The sequence below is a fragment of the Condylostylus longicornis genome, unplaced genomic scaffold (assembly GCF_029603195.1).
Source record: "Condylostylus longicornis isolate FDR11 unplaced genomic scaffold, ASM2960319v2 ptg000119l, whole genome shotgun sequence".
In the NCBI taxonomy this organism is placed as follows: Eukaryota; Metazoa; Arthropoda; class Insecta; order Diptera; family Dolichopodidae; genus Condylostylus; species Condylostylus longicornis.
Genome location: NW_026578087.1, coordinates 726,526 through 746,105, shown reverse-complemented (window position 1 = coordinate 746,105; position 19,580 = coordinate 726,526). Strand labels below are relative to the sequence as shown.

The 19,580-nt window shown below is 27.5% G+C and overlaps 2 protein-coding genes across 3 annotated transcripts in view; one reads left to right on the top strand and one right to left on the bottom strand.

Moving 5' to 3' along the window:
• The first annotated feature begins 5,594 nt into the window (after window positions 1–5,594).
• LOC129614751 (ionotropic receptor 75a-like) lies at window positions 5,595–10,304 on the top strand. The gene is made up of 8 exons (XM_055529599.1): window positions 5,595–5,688; window positions 5,899–6,080; window positions 6,146–6,295; window positions 6,873–7,085; window positions 7,926–8,062; window positions 9,092–9,695; window positions 9,747–10,021; window positions 10,073–10,304. The coding sequence occupies exons 1-8, from the start codon at window positions 5,595–5,597 to the stop codon at window positions 10,302–10,304; spliced, it is 1,887 nt and encodes a 628-aa protein (XP_055385574.1).
• A 2,642-nt stretch (window positions 10,305–12,946) lies between these two features.
• LOC129614814 (gamma-aminobutyric acid receptor alpha-like) overlaps window positions 12,947–19,580 on the bottom strand; it is a 59,281-nt gene continuing 52,647 nt past the window's right edge. For both annotated transcript variants that reach the window (XM_055529710.1, XM_055529711.1), the window contains exons 7-8: window positions 13,876–14,514; window positions 12,947–13,769 (exon numbers count right to left, since the gene is read on the bottom strand). In XM_055529710.1, the coding sequence (XP_055385685.1) occupies window positions 13,387–13,769; window positions 13,876–14,514 (1,022 nt within the window). In that variant the 3' untranslated portion in view covers window positions 12,947–13,386. The remainder of the gene's footprint in view (window positions 13,770–13,875; window positions 14,515–19,580) is intronic.

Genomic DNA, 19,580 nt, shown 5'->3' with positions numbered 1-19,580 from the left:
CAAAATGTGTAAGGGTTTTATTATTAGACACACTTCATAGTTCGCCCTCTTACTTGTATTAAACACAAATGATTTAAAGAGGCAAGTAAATATAGAAATAAAATCAAAAATTTTGAAATCAATATTAAATGACGCAACACACAAAGTACCGAAACTTATTTTACAAAACTGTAAGAAAAAAACGTTTAAAGGTAGAAAATCCAAAGCAGAGAAGTTTGTAGAGTTGCTGCTAAACTTATAATAACCGTCCAAATGAACAATTCTATTTCAGATGCATAAGAACGGTTGTTTGCAGAAAAAAGTGCATGGAAAATATTCAATGTTTTTGTTTAATCTGGCAACTATTCGGGCGTTCAATTAAGTCATCCATTCGGGATTCTCGCACATTCGGACTGCAACAAGGAAGCTGGTATTTTGAGCAGGAACAAAGAGGTGACTAGTTTTGTTTGATCGTAACCATTCTTCCGCCGACTGTTTCATTCCAAATTTAGAAAACAGAGTCGGCCGAAACCGTTAACATAAGGGGTTTCCAAATTTTGAAAGAAAGAGTCAACGGAACACATTTATTGCCAAAGTAGTATTTTAAGTTACATAAAGAAACATACCTGTATCAAAACATTCTAAATCCTTCGGAAGTGTGAGAAGGATTCGGAAGGGTATGCCTTTAACTGAGTTGTTTGCTGAATGATATTAAACGAGTTAATTAGTTCAAGCGGATTAACAATGGTAACATTTGTAATGGTAACAGTTGTAATGGTAACAGTCTTAATGGTAACAGTTATCTGACGGGTTGAATTCCATCTAAATATTTTACATATTAAAATTCACCGATCTCACTTACCTACTATCAAAGTAAATATTTAGTACTGCGAATAAGTCAAAAATTACTGTTTATTTTTTTTGTATTCTGTTACAGTTTCATCAAGGCCACACAATGTTAATGGTTTGTAACAGTAATCTGAATAACATACATATACACAATATTTAAGAAAAACAAGAAAAAAAAACTTCTATTCTCATTTACAATACAAAGTACAAGGATATTCTTTAATATGTACCATTTATATATATTCAAACAATATTCAACACCAACAAGAAAAAAACAAATTGTCACCCCATAAGTATATGCAAAAATGAATTCAGTTCAAAGTGCATCCCTATATACATAACAAATTAAATCAAAAAACCGTAAAGGATACATCGTAAACTCAAATTAGAACTTACAATAGAATTAAAGGAAAGCTTAGAACTACAATGCATCCATATGTAACTAAAATTTAAATCTAAAAAACAGAAAAACAAAATTTCGCCAAAACAGGAATCACATAAAAATAAATGAAAAAAAAATTAACAAAGAAAACATTTTAATAGTGCAAAGGACATAATAACATCCGTTTCATATATCCTGAAAACTAAAATATACTTAGTGAATTCATTTCCATATAAGCATGAATACAATATGGATGTGTGTATGTTGGTTGACACACATTCATATGTACAAATTATGAATATGCGAGAACAATGAGGTTATTTTGTATTTTACATTTTTTGTATTATTTTTTTTTCTTTAAAATTTTATGTGCATTTTTTATTGCAATTCTTTAAGAAAACAATAAAGAACAACAAAAAAAAAATTTTGAAATTGTCATAATAAAAAATGAAAGCAGTTAAAATAAGGGTTAAAAAAATTTACCTAAGTATGTTTTTTTCTATTTTTGTTTTTTATTATTTTTCATTTTGGAACGGGATAATTATTGTCGTTTAATTCACTTTTGCTCAAAGACAACTTTATTTTTTATAACATTTTTATTTTCGCATATATTTGCCAAGCATGACTAGATAGTTCATTTTTACAATACTTGATATGAGGTGACCATTTTATTCATCGAGAATAATAGTATTTTTCCAAGAAAGATGACAAAGCGCAAATCCTATGAAATTTTTTTGAATCGATTCAATTGTGATTCGTATTCCAGATGAGGACGATTAAGAAATGAATACAGGGACTTCAAAATGTAAGAATAGTTAAAATCATTAAACTAGCGTTTAATAAAACCTAGCAACGAACTCTTTATCAACCATATAGTTAATTATTTAGCCAACCATTAGTAAATATCAACTTACTCTCTAAGCAAACACTAAGGTTCCTAAGTGAATCAACTCTTATACACTAAATAACTAATATTACCGGTTGTCTCCCTTTGGAATAACACATCAGTTCACACTTATTTGCTATTAATTTTTATCATCAGCATAATTTAAAAGTTCACTGCAATTCTAAATAGATAATTTTGCAGACGTGTTCCGAGCCGTGTAGACACTCCAATTAGTATTATCGTGTCTTTTTATTATTATTACAGTTTAAATAAAAAAATGATTAACTATTTTTATAAAAATATAAAAATAGTTTTTTTTTTCAAGAAATTTTAAAAAATGCAGATAAATTTATTTTTAGAAAATGTACATATAAGCACTTTCATTTTTGAGAACTTAAAGATATTTTAAAATGTAAGATTTTTGAATTTCCGATTGTCAATTATGACGTTATTTTTATTTTCTAATCTCATATGTACTCCACAGTTCTTGTAGTGTAGTTTTGCGTGTGCTTATATGCTTCTTATACTCGTAAGTACATAAGACGAAAAATAGGTGTCTGTTAGAAAAATGACGCACGATATTGTTTTAAATTGTCTATAAAATAAATCTTTCCATTGAAATTTGAACTAATGAGAAAAATTTTTATTTTCGCATTAATGTCGAAAGTTTGAAAAAACCTAAGCCTGTTCATAAGTGTTATACAACCTAAATTTATTCAGATGATCTTTATGTATATGACCTTATATAAGAATTTTTCGCTAAATAATGAACTTCTTTTAATATTTGCAATAATTTGAATTTTTTGAAGAATAACTCTTTAAGATTTTCCATAGTATTTCTTTAGTTATAATTTGAAGCAATTTAGTATTATTTTTAACACAACTTACATTTAACACAAGCGTTTCTTGACACTTCAATTAATTAGAACATTAGATAGTTAAATAGAAGCTTATATGTACCCATAAATTAAAACCAAAAATTTCTTATTCAAAAACAAATTTGTTTTGTTAACAAAAAATAAAAGTATAGAATGGCAGCCCAAGAACTATTATAAAATAAAATCCCCTGCCAAAATAAATAAAAATATTATAATAAACGTAACCTATACAATATTCACATTTATACCGCACATCAAATTTTAACTTTAACCTACCATAAACTCATATTAAGGCCAGAAAATGATTAAATAAATGTCAATAATATTTTGACAAGTAAATAAGTGAAATGTATATACATAAATGATTATAAAATGATTTAGTATGTCAGAAATTAAAAAAGTTCATAGCAAAACGTATATATGTATGTATATTTAAGAAGGTACAAAATTGTACAAAAAATAAACCCTAGTAAAAACATTCTAATGAAATTTTCGAAAGAAGGATAAATTTTATATTAAAATCATAGGTTAATTTAGGAAGAAAATTACTGTTTTTTTTTTAAGAATCGCCTTGACACACATATGCATTTCTGCTGCTATTATAAAAAAAAATGTTGCCCTATGATTTCACATTTTGTTTTTACTTTTAAATTTTGTTGTATGTCGTGATGAATTTTTTTGCATTTTTGTCGTCATGAATTTTTTACCAACCGTATTGTATAAAACAAGCGAGATTATGTGATCGCACCAAATTTCGCATATCGAGTTTTCGGTGGAAACGAATTTTTACATATTAGGGAAGTGTAAATTAACTTTTTTATTTCTTGAGGTCTGTCTGAGTACATGTGTGTGCACTCGCGTATCTCAAGTTCGGTTGGACTGATTTTGATAAAATTCTATTAGTGAGTCAATCACAGATTAATCAACTTTTGGGATATGTCAGACCTCGGGAATACAGATTTTTTCTACGGGCCCTATTCATATTTTTGCGTTTTTAAAGTGGAATGTAAATAAAATCATAAACGTCCTTAAAATATAATATTTGAATTTTGCTTGCTACCGAAACTAACTGACAAACTTTTCAGAGAATTCTGACGGCATAAAGTGAACTTCTACTAAGAGTCAAATTTAAATTTTGCTAACTATGTTAACTAAAAGCTTACTCAGGTCCTTAAATTTGAAAAGAAGTATTTCAAAGATACATATTTTGCATAATTTTCTGCAATAATTTCACTTGTCTAGGCAATATACGTTACGGTCGATTATGTGTTGAGTTTTTAAATTTAATTTTGCAAAAAATGAAATGAAATTTTTTCACTAATGTTTTATAATAACATGGCGCCTTTTTTCATAATATTATGTATTGCATATATAAATTTGTTAATGTATGTATAAGCATGTATGTCAAAGCTAAAAGCTGCCATTATTCTCATAAATTATTTTAAACAAATACTTCTATTACTATTATTATTACATTTTCTATAGCAATTGTACAGAGTTAGCACCTTTTAAGTAATTGTGTTAGAAAATGCGTACCTTTAAAAAATTTACGTATACATTGTAATTTTGAAAATTTAAAGGATAAGTTACACAATATTTTTAAGTGACCTCATGTTCTATAATTATGACTGAGTTAATTATTGTATGGGAGATGCGTTTTTTACGCGTGCACAAATTTCAATGCCAAAATGTTTTATTTTTCGGTAATAATATTCAATGCTATATTATGTAATTAAAAAATATTATACTTATAGCATTTTACTTAAGTAAAAATACGTATTTAAATACATAATTTTATTGTTGATATAGAAAGATAAATTTCGCAAAGCGAAAAAAAAAATATGTAAAATATTTCTATAAATACGATTACATTCGCAATGCTCTTGAATTAGCTTTTAAATGGAAAGTCATTCAAAATAAATGATATAAATGCATCTACACCTTATACACATGTATTCTTGAGCTTCGTATTTCACTCGCCATCTGCTCCTTCTTTACTCTTTTATCTAAAAATTGAAATATTTTTTGATGTTATAACTCAAGCCTTAGTAAAAAAATAATAAACTTTAAAGTGCAGTAAGCAATAGGCAGGAAATAATACTCTTGAGTTAGATGTAAATGGAGGTAAAAATTTTTAATATTTATTAACAAAATATTCATTTTCAAATCAATATTTAATATAAAGTCAAAATAATTTAATTTGACAAGACATCTCGAAAAAAATTTGTAAAATAAAATTAAATAATTTGTCAAAATAAAATGAAATTGAGTTAAAATTAAAAAAATTCAATCTAATTTCTTAATTCACAAATAATTTTTAATGTCATGTCTGTATTTGTTATTTGTTATAGCTAATTTCGGTCAAACAAATTTCAAATGTCAGTTTTGTTATAAAATATAAATACGTACCTATTTAAAACGTCAGGGTTGTCAAACGCTAAATTGTCGGACAATTATTTTGAAATAATAGTTTATGATTAATTTAGTTAAGGGTATACATACATATGTACATGTTTATACAACATATTTAATAAAATTTATAAGAGGCAAAAAATCAAATTATATTATTTTAAATTAACTCAAAACGCACGCTTGTGCAAACGCTTGAAGTTCTTGGAAAATGGAACTTTTCCACTTATTCAGTTTAATTACTTCACATTTTCTACAAAGTAATGTCACACATTTGACAGTAGCAAATTGCTGGGATATAAGAGGTGATCCTTAATTGATAGATATGAACTCCCAGGGTGTTAAACCTAACTAATCTGCAATCGATTCCATTCGGCAATTGAAATTTTACTGCATTTAGGGAGAACGTCCCTTAAATTATTACTATGTTATTTTTGTAGATTTACTTAATATTTTTAAGAACTACCTAATGACAATTTCATCATCTAATTTTATTAATTTTTTATTAATTTCAGAAACACTTTTATTCAATGAATTCACGAGAAATAATTTGATGTTTGTAAAATTTCATAATTTAAATATCACAGAAAGGAATGCACATAATTTTAAAGCAAAATTTTGTTCAAATAATTATTTGCCACAAGTTGGAATAATATTAGATTTTGATTGTACTGAAAGCTACAATATTATCAAATTGGTGAGTTTATTTAAAAATTTTTTTTTTTTCAGTTATACAATAGTGAATTAAAATATTCTTTGTAGGCAAATTTAACACCATTTTGCTTTAGTGCCAACTATAAATGGCTTATATTTAGTAAATTCAGCGTATTTGATAATTTTTATAATATTTTCAAGGATGCATCACTATTTGTTGATACTGAAATAAATTTCTTGCAATTTTCAAATGGTATGGTATTTTCTGTACTAAGCATTGTGAATGTCTCATTTATCAAACACAAATACAATATTTTCATAAAATATTTATTTATAAAGGCACAATGATATTCATTGCAAATAAACGAATAAGCGAGAAAATAAAAGAACATTTTTAAAAAATTTAAGCTATTCCGGATGTGGAAGCAAAATTTATCAACTATTTGAAACTATAATTTTTTATTATAGAAAGTGAAACTAGTTATACTTTAAAAAGCCTTTTTAAAATCAGAAAAATGAAAATTAATAATAGATTTGCCATCAAAAGAATTAAAATGGTATTTAGCAAAGTAAAAAACAAAAATAAATTTTTATTGAATTAGAAAATATTTTAAAACATTTATAAAAATTTAATTACTGTTTGGAAAAATGCATAATATTGTTGTTCTAAACACAAAGCTTTTGTAAAAACCTCTGGAATATCTTCGGGCACACATACAAGTGTAAAAAATTTTTATAATACGCCGTAGCATATAGCATTAGCGACATATTCTTAAATTATATAATTTAATTTCATTATAAAATTTAAGAATTTTAAACCTACTAAATATTACAGACCTATTTCAATATTACAGAAACAATAAAAAATTATGATGTCTACAATAATGGAAGAACAAAAGGAGGCAAATTAAATATTACATTGGAAAGTATTGCAGTTTTTAATAGCGATAATCAAACAATCGAAATTCAAAAAACCAATTTAACATTACAATCAAAATATAAAAATCGATTATTATTAAATGATCTTGTATTAAGAATGGGAACTGTGGTAATTGAAGTTTATAATAAGAAAATTAGATTTACAAAAAATTAAACAGGCATGTTTAATCTATAGGTCGTAGATAAATGCCTGTGACATGCGGTTATTAAATACTCCGTGTTGCAACTCTCGTATTAAACTGTACCACGTATTGCTCTCGTACGCTGTTCTCGTATAGAGTTGTACCGCAATATTGTATGTTTCTGTATCAATAAATAACTGTTAAAAATTTTAAAATTGTTTTCAGTTTTAAAAATGCGCCTCCCTAGAATCGGAAATTTGAATATTTGAAATTTGAATTGTAAAAGCATAAACAAAGCAGTGAACGGCAACAGCAGACAATTTCCGTTGTTAACCCAGAACAAAAACGGAACGGCAAAATCAACCGGACAGTATTTTGCATATATTGTCACGTACACACGGAAATAGATGATAACAGAAAAAATCAAAAGTTTTAAAGTAGAAGCTTAGGGTATTTACCGTCGGGAATTCGCCGCGGTTATTTCGCTCTATTCCGAACAGTCCCTCTTGTTCTGTTTTCAAATTCATATTATCATATGTATATGTATGTATACACATATTATATAAAGATCTCCTTACTTTTCATTAAAAATCAATAAAAATCGGTTTTAACTAAAAAACAACTATATGTTACATAAAAATCTGAAATTTGTCCAAATATAATGCTTCTTTAGTTGAATCGCTTTAACAAATCGATTTTTCGAAAATGATTATGAAACCTTTTCTTGACGCCTATGTATAAGAAAAATAAATAAAAAAATTTTTTTTCTTTTCTTTCATATTTTAATAATAATTCTTACTACACATTTTTTTCACTTCATGTCATAGATCGTATCAAAGGAACATCTACAATCAAAGGAAACAATAATCGCTTACCTTGAAAGCTCAAATAATACACATGTGGAACCATTTTCACGTCTTGGATACAAATATGAAAAACTCCTTCAGGATATTTTTCAATACAAGTAAGTTTTTTTCTTCTTTTGACAATTATTGTGTTTCAATATATGGAACTTTTGAAAAGTGCCTTTGTAATTCTTTATTGAATGCAAAATATTTGACTTTTTTCATGTCCTTGTACAAAAATCATATTTTGAGGTGCTTTAAAAAAAAATAACAAATTTATAAATCCACCGATTATGTTAATAAAGAAATGAATTTGTATAACTGTGAATGAAATATATTCCTAAGCATACTCATACGTAAGTTCATAATAGCGTATACAGTCTGTCATATAAGTCACACGCTAACCAACATTCTAACATGCAGACGTTTGGTTTGTTTGCTTGTGTAAAAATTAAATTAAATTTTCTTCATTTATTAAATTTATTTTCTTTTCATATCGGGCTATTTTATAACCTGAATAAGTAAAAATAAGTAAGCATAGAATGTTAATAAATTTATCTTATAAATTGTACCAACGATTATAGTGTGCTGCTTTTGCTTGTTTTCCTACAAAGGCAATATTTGATTAGAATTTCTCGTAAAATTTGTTTTAGTTATGAATATACAAACATACATTTATATGGGCTCTAAAGATTTCCCATTAAGCTAGATTGATTGTTGAATTGTTTTCTTCTTATTATCAACCACAGACTTTATTCAAAAAGCTTACCGAACCATTGAGCGCAAATACTTTCGCCATCGTCGTCCATTCCAGAAATTTCATTATAAACATATAGTAAATCCGACTCTGGTCATAATAAAATTTTTAAATCTAAATTTAAATTCTCTGATACTTACATATTGCAAAATTATCAAAGCAATTTTATATTTGAGTAATTTTCTAATAACTAAATTTAGTGAAATTATTTACAAAACAAAGCTAATTTCCACGCAGACACGCAAAACAGCTTAAATTCTTTTTGTTGTAAAATATTCCAGGTTTTATGGAAACGTGAATTTTAAAAGTAAATTTTTCTTTTACACTATAAATTCTTTACAGTTCCTTTGATGGTAGTCAAGCAATAATGTGATTTTTTTTATAATTTTAGGATTGAAATAGTAGTTTATGATAAATGGTCAACAAATGGATCAGCCGGTGGTGCATTTGGAGCTATTGTTGATGGTCAAGATGATTTAAGTGGGGTTTTATTTACATTATATCCAGGAAGAATGGCTAAAGCACATTTTGTTATTCAACTTGGAGAATTTCGTTCAGTATTTTTCTTTCGAACTCCTCGAAGTGAAGGTTTAACAAACTATGTATTTTTAAAGCCATTCAGTAAACTTGTATGGATTGCAATGCTTCTAACCATTTTAATAACAACAATATTACTTTATAAAATATTTAAAGTTGAACGAAACATTTTTTCGAATTTTCAATTTTTGCCATCATACTTCACATTATTATTAAATTCAGTAGCAGTTTTATGTCAACAAGATTCATATTTTATCCCAAAAACAGCTGGAGGAAGAACAGTTTTATTAACAATTTTTATTTTTTCATATATTTTAAACCAATATTATGCATCTGTTATAATATCTTCGTTATTGTCGACACCACTAAAAACAAATATTAAAACTTTAGAACAATTAGCTGACAGTAAATTAGATGTAGGATTTGAACCAATTGTTTATATCTATGAATTTTTAAAAGTATTTTAATTATATTGAATTTGTCATAATAATAATAAAATTTATTTTTAGTCTAATACGTCATCTGTAAAATATTTTACGAATAAACGTGTTAATTTACAAAATCCTAATCCAAAACAATTTCCCGATGCTAGAAAAGGAATTTCACTTATTCGACAGGGTGACTATGCCTATCATGCTGAAGCTACAACTGCAGTTCGCCTCATTGAGGAATTATTTACTCCTGAAGAAATTTGTGATTTAAATGAAGTTCCACTTAGAGGTGATTTTCCGGCGTCAATACCAATAAATCAAAAATCACCATTTATTGAAATGAGAAGACAAAAGTATGTGTTTACCCTTCAATTTTAAAATATAATTTAATCATGTATTTTTAGATATTTGTTGTTACTTGAAATTGGTTTAATTGATAAACATAGAAAACAATGGATGAAATCTAGAGTTCGTTGCTTTTCAAAAAGTAATGTTGGAACTGTTGGAATGGAATACGCAGAACAACTGATAATGGTTTTAATAATCGGAATATTTGCATCAGTACTTTTACTTATAATAGAAGTATTTATTAATTGTTTTTATAAAAAATATTATCCTCACGCAGTCCCTAAGTAAATATGCTTAAGCAAATAGTATTGAAATTCATAGCTTAACTCTTACTACACAATTATTGTACAATTTATAATGATTACTTTAAAACTTTAAACACTAATTCAATTGTTAGTTAAAAATTAATTTTTTCACATTTAAATTTTTTATATTCTCAATAAACAATATTAATCTATGTGGAATTCACAAAGCTAGAAAACACATTTAGCAATTTTGTAAAATTTTAATAAATAAAAATATAACAATTTAATAACTTACCTTTCTTTCATTCTCAAGTTTTGTTAAGGATCATCCTTATTAAAAAATTTAATATAACTTTTTTACGTACTAGAATTTTTCCAAATTCTAGAGATCTACTTTTTTGCATCGAACGACCTCGAAATCTATTCATTTAATAAAATTTAACCGAACCGCTTATTTCAAATTAGAAAAGAGAAATTTGACAAGGCCACTGCAAAATGTTTTTCCAGGATATCAAATTCCAGGGTTGGGCAGGCCAGTAATAGATCAACAATTTAACAAGGAATTAATGGCTGCCTTTTAAAATTCACATAATTTTAATCGCAATGTAAGTTTATTAATTAAAATTTTGTTAATATAACTTAATAATTATACGTATAAATTGCTCCACTTTGATTTTATAAAAAAGGCGCATATTTTTTTAAATACTTTTATTTAATTCTCCATTTCTGATTCATTTTTGGTTTCATTTTTTTCATTTTTCTATTACTCTTTATAGGAATTTGATCATAAATTGATTTTAAAACATATTTTATATTATTTTCCTACTTAAAATTAGATAACATTAAATAATATATTTTCCTTTTTTTTTCTTTTTCTCATTGTACATAAGTAATTTTTGGCTTTCATTTTTTTTTCTTTTGCAAATTTAATAAAATATAATTGAATATAATTTCATAAATAAATAACAAATCTATAATAATTATAAGTGTATAAGTTATTGAATTTTTATAGTAAAACAATAATTATTATTATTACACCATAGTATTGTAAAATTTTTGGCAAAGTTATAATATAACAATATACAAGTGCTGAATTTCAAAAAATTATGTCACACAGTGAAAATTAAATATAGTTATACATAATTTATACACAATATTATAAAATTTAGTATGAACGATTATAATAATATGTAAAATATAATTTTAAATATAAATCTTGTGTAAATATAATTACATAGCTTAAAAAAATCCATATATTACTTAAAAATTAATTAATAATATTATACGGCAAAGAATAAATATACAAATACAATATTTTATTGCTGTAAGATTAATTAAGATTAAAATTAAAGATTTTGACATTTTGAAATTATTAATTTAATCTCAATATAATTGTCAAAATTTTATTTTATTTTTGTTAAATTAGTTTAATAATATTTATACTTAATTGACGTGAAATGACATTCTTATTATTCTTTCAAATCTTTATTATGGCCTTGACAACATTTTATTGTAATGTAAATTTTAATTATATGCATATATTCACAATATGTACGTATTGTTTTATACAAATTAATAATGCATTTATACATATATGTATGTATGTATGAGCTGAGATAACCATTACTTGATTAATGTCATTTAAGTTTTTATTCGTATTTCAATATGTTCGTACTTTCAATATATTTTTATCAAAATACATACGTTCAAGTTCAAGCGTGTACATCGTATCGTTATGTTACCGGAAACATATTTTAAAAAAAAAAATTTTCTTTGCCATAAAATATCTGACCATTATAGCACCAATATTCTTATGACATTTTGATTTTGTGAATAAATTTAAAAGCAGAACTAAAATAGTGAACGGCAACAGCGGACGATTTCCGTTTTTAACAGAGAACGGCAGGAAACAGAAAACTCAACCGTTCATTATTTTGCATATAATATAACACATTACATATTATATGGAAACCATCGCCGCCGTGAAGTTTTACCGCCGTCAGTTAAATTTTGTTTGATTCCGGCGGTCCCATTTAAATATGCGTATTCAATCAACTTAAAACAAAAAGTTACTTTAATTGTAAGGGTAGTTGTAAAAACTTTAAAAGAATATTAATTACATATCAAAATGTCAAATTAAAATTGAAATTTTAAATATCTTAACTAAAAAATAATTTTGGCACATAGAAACGTACATATATATTTATACATGCATATAATTATAGTGATTTTAATACGGCATTTTGCTTTAATTAATATTTTTTTAATGTACATATAAAAAGACGTAACTTTGACAATGAATTAAGGCTTTCTTTTAAATTTATATGATTTCTTTAAATTAAATATGATATTAATTAACTGTAAATTATGAATATTGAAATCTTATTTAAATATTTTGGAAGACCAATACTATTTTTTAATTAATTGTTATTTATTCCAAAATATTTTAATAATTCTATTGTAATATGTGTGATTACATAATTATGTGCACATTATATTATTATTTATAAAATGAATTGCAAATATAATAATGATTATATTTTGAGTTATAAAGTTATAAATGTAATTTTTTTAACAAATTAAATAAAAATTATCTTATATTTTACATAATAAAAACATATTTCTTCTTAGTTTAAATAAAAAAGATTTGACATTACTGACAGATGTCATAATATTGTCCTTAAATTATTATGAAAACAAACTATTCCTAAAAAGCCTTAATTAATTTATTTACGTCTTGTTTTATTTTATTATTTTTTAAAAGTTTTTGAAAATTAATGGTTTTGTATTAGTTTTTTATTTTAAATCAATTTCTTTTTATTGTTTTATTTTTACTTGAAATATAGTTATATGCCATAACCATGTTTTTTGTTTGTTGGTATAACATTTTCACATTTCACTGTTTTTCGTGTTGAATTTCTCCTCCATTAAATGAAAATTTAATTTATTTGCAACGAAAGAGAGAAAAACAAAGTGAAATTTTTCGTAAAATAAATTATTTTAATATGCAATAAAGTAAGCGTAAAACTGACAATTTAGACATAATTTCTGACTCAGTGAAGCACAAATAGAAAATTATAGAGCAATTCCAAAAAAATGACTGTCTAAATTGCCATAAAATTACATCAGGTGGAAGTGTTTTCAAGATATGCGGCACTTCTTGCTAAGTAACCTGTCCAATAGAACACATTTATAATTAAAAATAATAATGGAAAAACAACTCTAGAAGCACGATCAATTTTCGATACTGAATTCATTTGGGGTTCCTTTTTCCGTCTACGTTTATATTGTGAATTAGTACTGCGAACATTTGCATCAATACCACCAGTTCCTTCATCAGCACTTGATGTAGCTGTTGTTTGTTGTTGTTGCTGTTCCTGCTGCAAATGTTGCTGATGATGATGATCAATATAAATTCCATCAGTACTGCGACCTGGTTTTGGACTACTTGTTGTTGCCTGAATTGTTGCCGGATAGGTATGATGATGATATAAACGCCTCTGTGGAGCTATATTAAAAAATACAATTTGAAAAAAAAATTTATTTTTTTTTTTTTTAAAATTTGATTTAAATGCAACCAAAAAAAATAAAAGTCAATTTTTGAAATTTCTTACTTTTAGGTGTTCTTATAGACGGTTCTTGTTCATCAAAAGATTCCATTTCGATTTCAACTTCTTGTTTTTCAATTTTCTTTCGTCTAAAACATTCCCACCTTAACCAGGAATGTGGTTGTTTTCGATGCCTTCTTTTCGAATATTTCTTCGCAACTGAACATGCTGACAATGGTATAACTTCAAATAAAGTTGTTTCGGTACTAGCGTTTAAATCTTCTGATGACATACGACTTAAAGTTTTTAATGTTTCATCAGCTTCAGCATCTGTTTCAGATTCCGTTTCACTATCGGAATCAATTATAAAATAAGATTCACCGTAACCGTATTTTGTGTAATAATGTACCACAGCAAATTGTATAATTGTAGCAAAAATAAATACAAATGATAAACAAACAAAAAAATCTAATGCAGTTGGATATGGAACTTTTGGAAGATCTGTTCTTGCTTCCAATCCTAAAAATGTCATAGTTAATATTACTGTAATACCCAATGAAACACGATCGGCAGTTGCTTCACGATTTAACCAAAACGATACCCATGATAATACAACAAGTAGGCAACATGGTCCGTATACTTGAATTAAAAAATTACCCATATGACGTTTTAAATAAAAATTTACAATTAACATTGAATATTTGTCTGAAAATAAATAAAATTGAAATTGTAAAACAAAATTATTCACACATACGAGTACATACATATTTAAATTAAATAAAGATATGAATTTGAATATGAATGAATGGGGTTTTTGGGACAGTTTATTGTTTATATAGGTATGTTTCAATTGATTCAATATAATGTATGTAGTTGCTCAATCAAACAGGTAGAATACGCGGCGGGACTCAAAAATTTAATGAAATAAAATTACAAACCTGTTGTTTTCCAATTTTTAATTCAGTGTTTCTTGAATTTTCTTTATTAAATATTGCTTATATGAAAATTATAAAAAATCAGGTAATTCTTTTATTTTCATTTCCATTTTCACAAATAATAAAATTTTTTTTGACACAATAATTTTTTAAAGGATCATAATTTAAACCTTGTAAACATTTCATCTGGATCTTCTCTCCATTTTGACATAAATAATATTTTTTACAATTTTTTCCATCGGGTATCGTATATCCTAATAAATGATCTTTACTACAATTTAATCTCTTACAGGTTTTTAAGTCATCACTTATTTCACAATAACCTTTCTGAATATTAAATTGTAAATTTGGTAATAAACAATTTTTCACTAAACGTCTTCCATTCAAACAAACATAAAAATATTTACATTCAGCATAAGGATGTTCAAAAGCATAACCATTTGGTTTTTTATGGCATTGATTATTTCCATTTTTTGGAAGATAACATCTTAGTGTTTTTGAATTAAATAAATATGCTTTGGGACACTCATATTCACGGTAGTTTTGTAAACTTTTATATTTACCATCCAAACAATGAATATATTTTGTATCTGATGTCAAATGTGGTATTAAGGAATTGTTCAAAGTAGAATTTTTACAAAGCTGTACTAAAACAAAAATGTTAGTATAATTGCATGATTCCAAAGAACTTATAAAATTTGTAATTAACTTGCCTCATTATATATATTTTTTGCCGAATGTACTCCAATTGGTTTTAAACACAAAAATAAATTCAAAATCCAAAACAGTTTTAACATTATTTTAGACTATTTAAAAATTTATTATTTTTAACGCTAGTTGCGTACTGTACAAATCCTAACCTAATGTGCGCAAGAGGATCAATTTCTACACTAAATTCACACTTAATTTTAACCTAAAAACAAAAAGAATACAAAAAATGGCCTATAAATAAAGTTTTTCATTTAGAATTCTAAAAAGCTGAAAGAGTATGGTACACAAAGAATTCTTAGATAACAATATTTTTAAGTGTATTTGTTTGATTTGTGCTTAATGTTCGGAGTTTATCAAAATTTCCTAAAATTAGGGACAAAGAAGAGAAATGTATAACAAACAAAATGTTTTTTATCTACAATTTCACATTTACCATAATTTTAATTAACGAAGCTTTTGGTTTTGCCTTTAATAAAATTATTTGAACTACGTGAGCATAAAATTTATATTAAAAATAAAATTGAATAAAGCTTTCACGCATAGAATATCTAAACAGTTCTGAGAAATTAAGTAATGCATATTTGAATTTTCCTGGCGATCGTGGGTTCCGACGCATATGGATATTTATGGTAACGAAGAGGCGAATGCTCTTGTGAAATCGAGGGTAACGTTGGTTATTTCTGTGAGAGGTTAGAATGTCTCATGAAGGCGTGTTTGGAACGAAAAGGACGGTGGAAATAAGTCAGACAAAACTCTTTATTCCTGGTCCATCTCTTAGAAGTGCTAAAGAGTTATTGGCGTCTAATAGGGATGAGACAAGTTCATATTCGGCCTTCCAACTGCATATTGCATGATCTGTTAGCATTTGCAAAATTCGGGAACTGTATATATAACTTTTTCCTGATGAAGATGAGACGACTGTGCATACTTTCTGAATATGATTCTGGCAACCTCGAAAAGGTGACGCTTGGACGAATCTGTAATTACATAAAGATTACCTGCTACTTTACTAACGGCAGGATGTTACAATAAGTCTTTATGGCTGCAGTGACCTTACCTAAAGATGATACCTGCCAATCTACAAATCTTCAATTTATACAAATTCGGTTCTCATAAATCTAAATTCAAAGTCGATTCTGTTAACATTTCTGCCAAATGAATTTTATTTACTTTTACCATTCACATTATTCAAATTTCTATTGACATTTGCACACGTATTTGTAACACCTCCGCCTACGCATATTGCAAACCCAAATAAATTTTCTTTTAAATCTTGTAAATTTTTTTATATACTTCATTGAATTGTACAATAAAGTTCAATAAAAGCCTTAAAAATATAATATTCTAGTTTATAGCCTTGAGGATATTATAACTGAAATTCATTTTTAATAATATAATTTTTAATACAAAATATAATACGTGTATTACCATCAATTTCATTGTCAAGGATATTCTATAAAGAGTTATAAATAATAATATCAGAAAGAAGATTTTTTATTGTCATCAATTTAATCCTTTGTATACGACCAACTTAATTCTTTATGATCATTTAAAAAAATATGGCACAAAAGTAAAAATATTTTAATATGTTTTAATAAAATGTCTCCAATTAATATGCGTAATAGAAGAAATGTTATCTGCAATTACCCATTAAATAACAACCAAGTACAATCTGCTAACAAAAACAAAATTGCAATATTAAAAAATTGCGAAATTAAAAAATAAAACTAAAACATTAAAACAATACTTTAAATAAGAAATCATAAAAAAAGTGTAGAATTTTTAAAATTTACTGCAAATTTGCAGACTGCAATTGAATTTGATTTATAATGTAGTAGGGGGTCAACTCGAAAGTATCTTGAACATAATTATTCCTGATATCCAAAATGCAGTAGTAATTTAGTATTACATTGTATCTGTGATTCATATTGCAGAAAAAAAATTTATACATTGTAACAAGATTAGATTGCTAAAAAAGTGTTTCAACCATGCAGCAACAATGCAAACAGAGTAGTGAAAAAATCGAAACTATATTTTCACTATGCATGTCAACATTATGTACACGTCAAGGCTTTTTTAATATACATGTTGCCAATGTTATTCAATTAAAAAATTTGATAATTTGAACAAATTTATTTACCCCGTTTGTACAATATTTAACATTTTGACAGCTAACCAATGTGTTTTTGAAATATTTGGTAACAAAATTCGTTCATTTGACATTTATTTACTTTCAATTTCCAATATAGTGATCCGAAATGTTTAAACTACTTTGAATTGTTTTATATTTTTTTTACGGTCGGTTTTAAAGTTTTAATACGGCTTTAATACTGCAGTTAATAGTACTGCACTATAAAAAACCTACACTTGGATTGCATTTTGGATGTCTGGGCGTGTAAATTTATTTCAATTATTGTCAAAGTAGGAGAAGTAAGTGTACAGTTGTAGAATAAATATAAATGGGAGTAAATAGTAAATAGCACCCAAAATTCCAAACTAATAACCCGTTCCAATACTACCTTATTATTATAGCTTCATCTAAAGTTTTAAACCTTTTTTAATTTTCTAAATTTAAATTAAATCAAGGGGGCCTGGTCTGGGAGCAACAGGGTAGCAACTGATCGGTCGCTGACCCAGTTGTGTAACTGTTTGAGTTCCTGGGCAAGTGCTTACTCTACCTCCACGTGGTAGCCCCTGGCAACATTTCTTCCAGCACCCGCTGGCAGAAATGGCCGAAACTCTAAGCGCGAACTTTGGCCCCGGTTTGGGGTTGGCGTAAGGCTAACTACCTTACCTGTAAAACTTGTCAGTTATGGGAGACTTAAGTGAAGCCTCGAATAGACTGGTTGGATCTAATGGTAACAGACACGGCAAACATATCAAGGACTAGGATTTACGGATTTGCACCTGGAATATAAGAACACTCTACACGACAGGTGCATCTAATAATTTGGAAAACATTCTCGTGCAGTATAAGGCAGACATTACTGCAATATAGGAAATACGTTGGATAGGATCTGGAATTTTAAAGAAAAAGAAATGCGATATTTATTACAGCTACCACAAAAAGCATCACATATTGGGATGCGGATTCGTAGTTGGTGACAGGCTTAGACGTAACGTCATCGGGTTTAAGTCAATCAATGAGCGTTTGGCCGTTATCCGCATCAGGGCCAAATTTTATAACATCAGCCTAATATGCGCACATTCCCCAAACAATGAGGCAGAGGATTCCGCCAAGGAGAATTTCCATGATGTTCTCTACAAAACTTATAGAGCCTGCTCACGATATGATGCAAAAATCTTGTTGGGGGATTTCAATTCGAAGATTGGTCGAGAGCAAATATTTGGAAAAACTATCGGCACCCATAGTCTTCATCACACCACCAACGACAATGGGTTCCGCTTGATCGATCTGGCGGCGTCTTGCAACATGGTCATAAGTAGCACGTATTTTCCGCACCGAGATATCCACAAGGGTACCTGGCTGACCCCGGATGGTCGTACAACCAATCAGATTGACCATATTCTCATCGACGCTCGTCACTGCTCGAGTGTTTTGAATGTGCGTACGTATAGGGGTGCAAATATCGACTCTGACTACTTTTTAGTTGCAGCTAGATTCAGAGCTCGAATATGCAATGTTAAAAAACTGCATACTGCGACAACGCGGAAATTCAACATTAAAAATTTGAAATCCACCGAGCTTGCCGGAGCCTTTAGAGACCGTCTTTGCGAGAAAATTAATTCCGTTAACTTGTTTTTACGACCGTTAATGAACAATGGAAACAGTACGCAGACATCATGAAGGGGGTGGCCAGTGATATCTTGGGTTATAAACCACCATTTTCAAGGAACCCTTGGTATGACGATGAATGTTCGAGATTGACGGCGGAAAAAAATGAGGCATACAGAAAAGCGCTGCAACGGAAAACTAGGGCGGCACAAGAGGAATATAAGGCAAAGAGACGAGAAGAAAAGAGGGTACTTAGGAGAAAAAAACGGGACCACGCGAGATCTCAGCTCTAGGATATAGAGAAACATAGAGACAGAGCGGAAGTAAGGAGCTTTTATAGAAAAACAAAACAGCTCTCAGCTGGATTCAAGCCCTACACATGTGCCCTA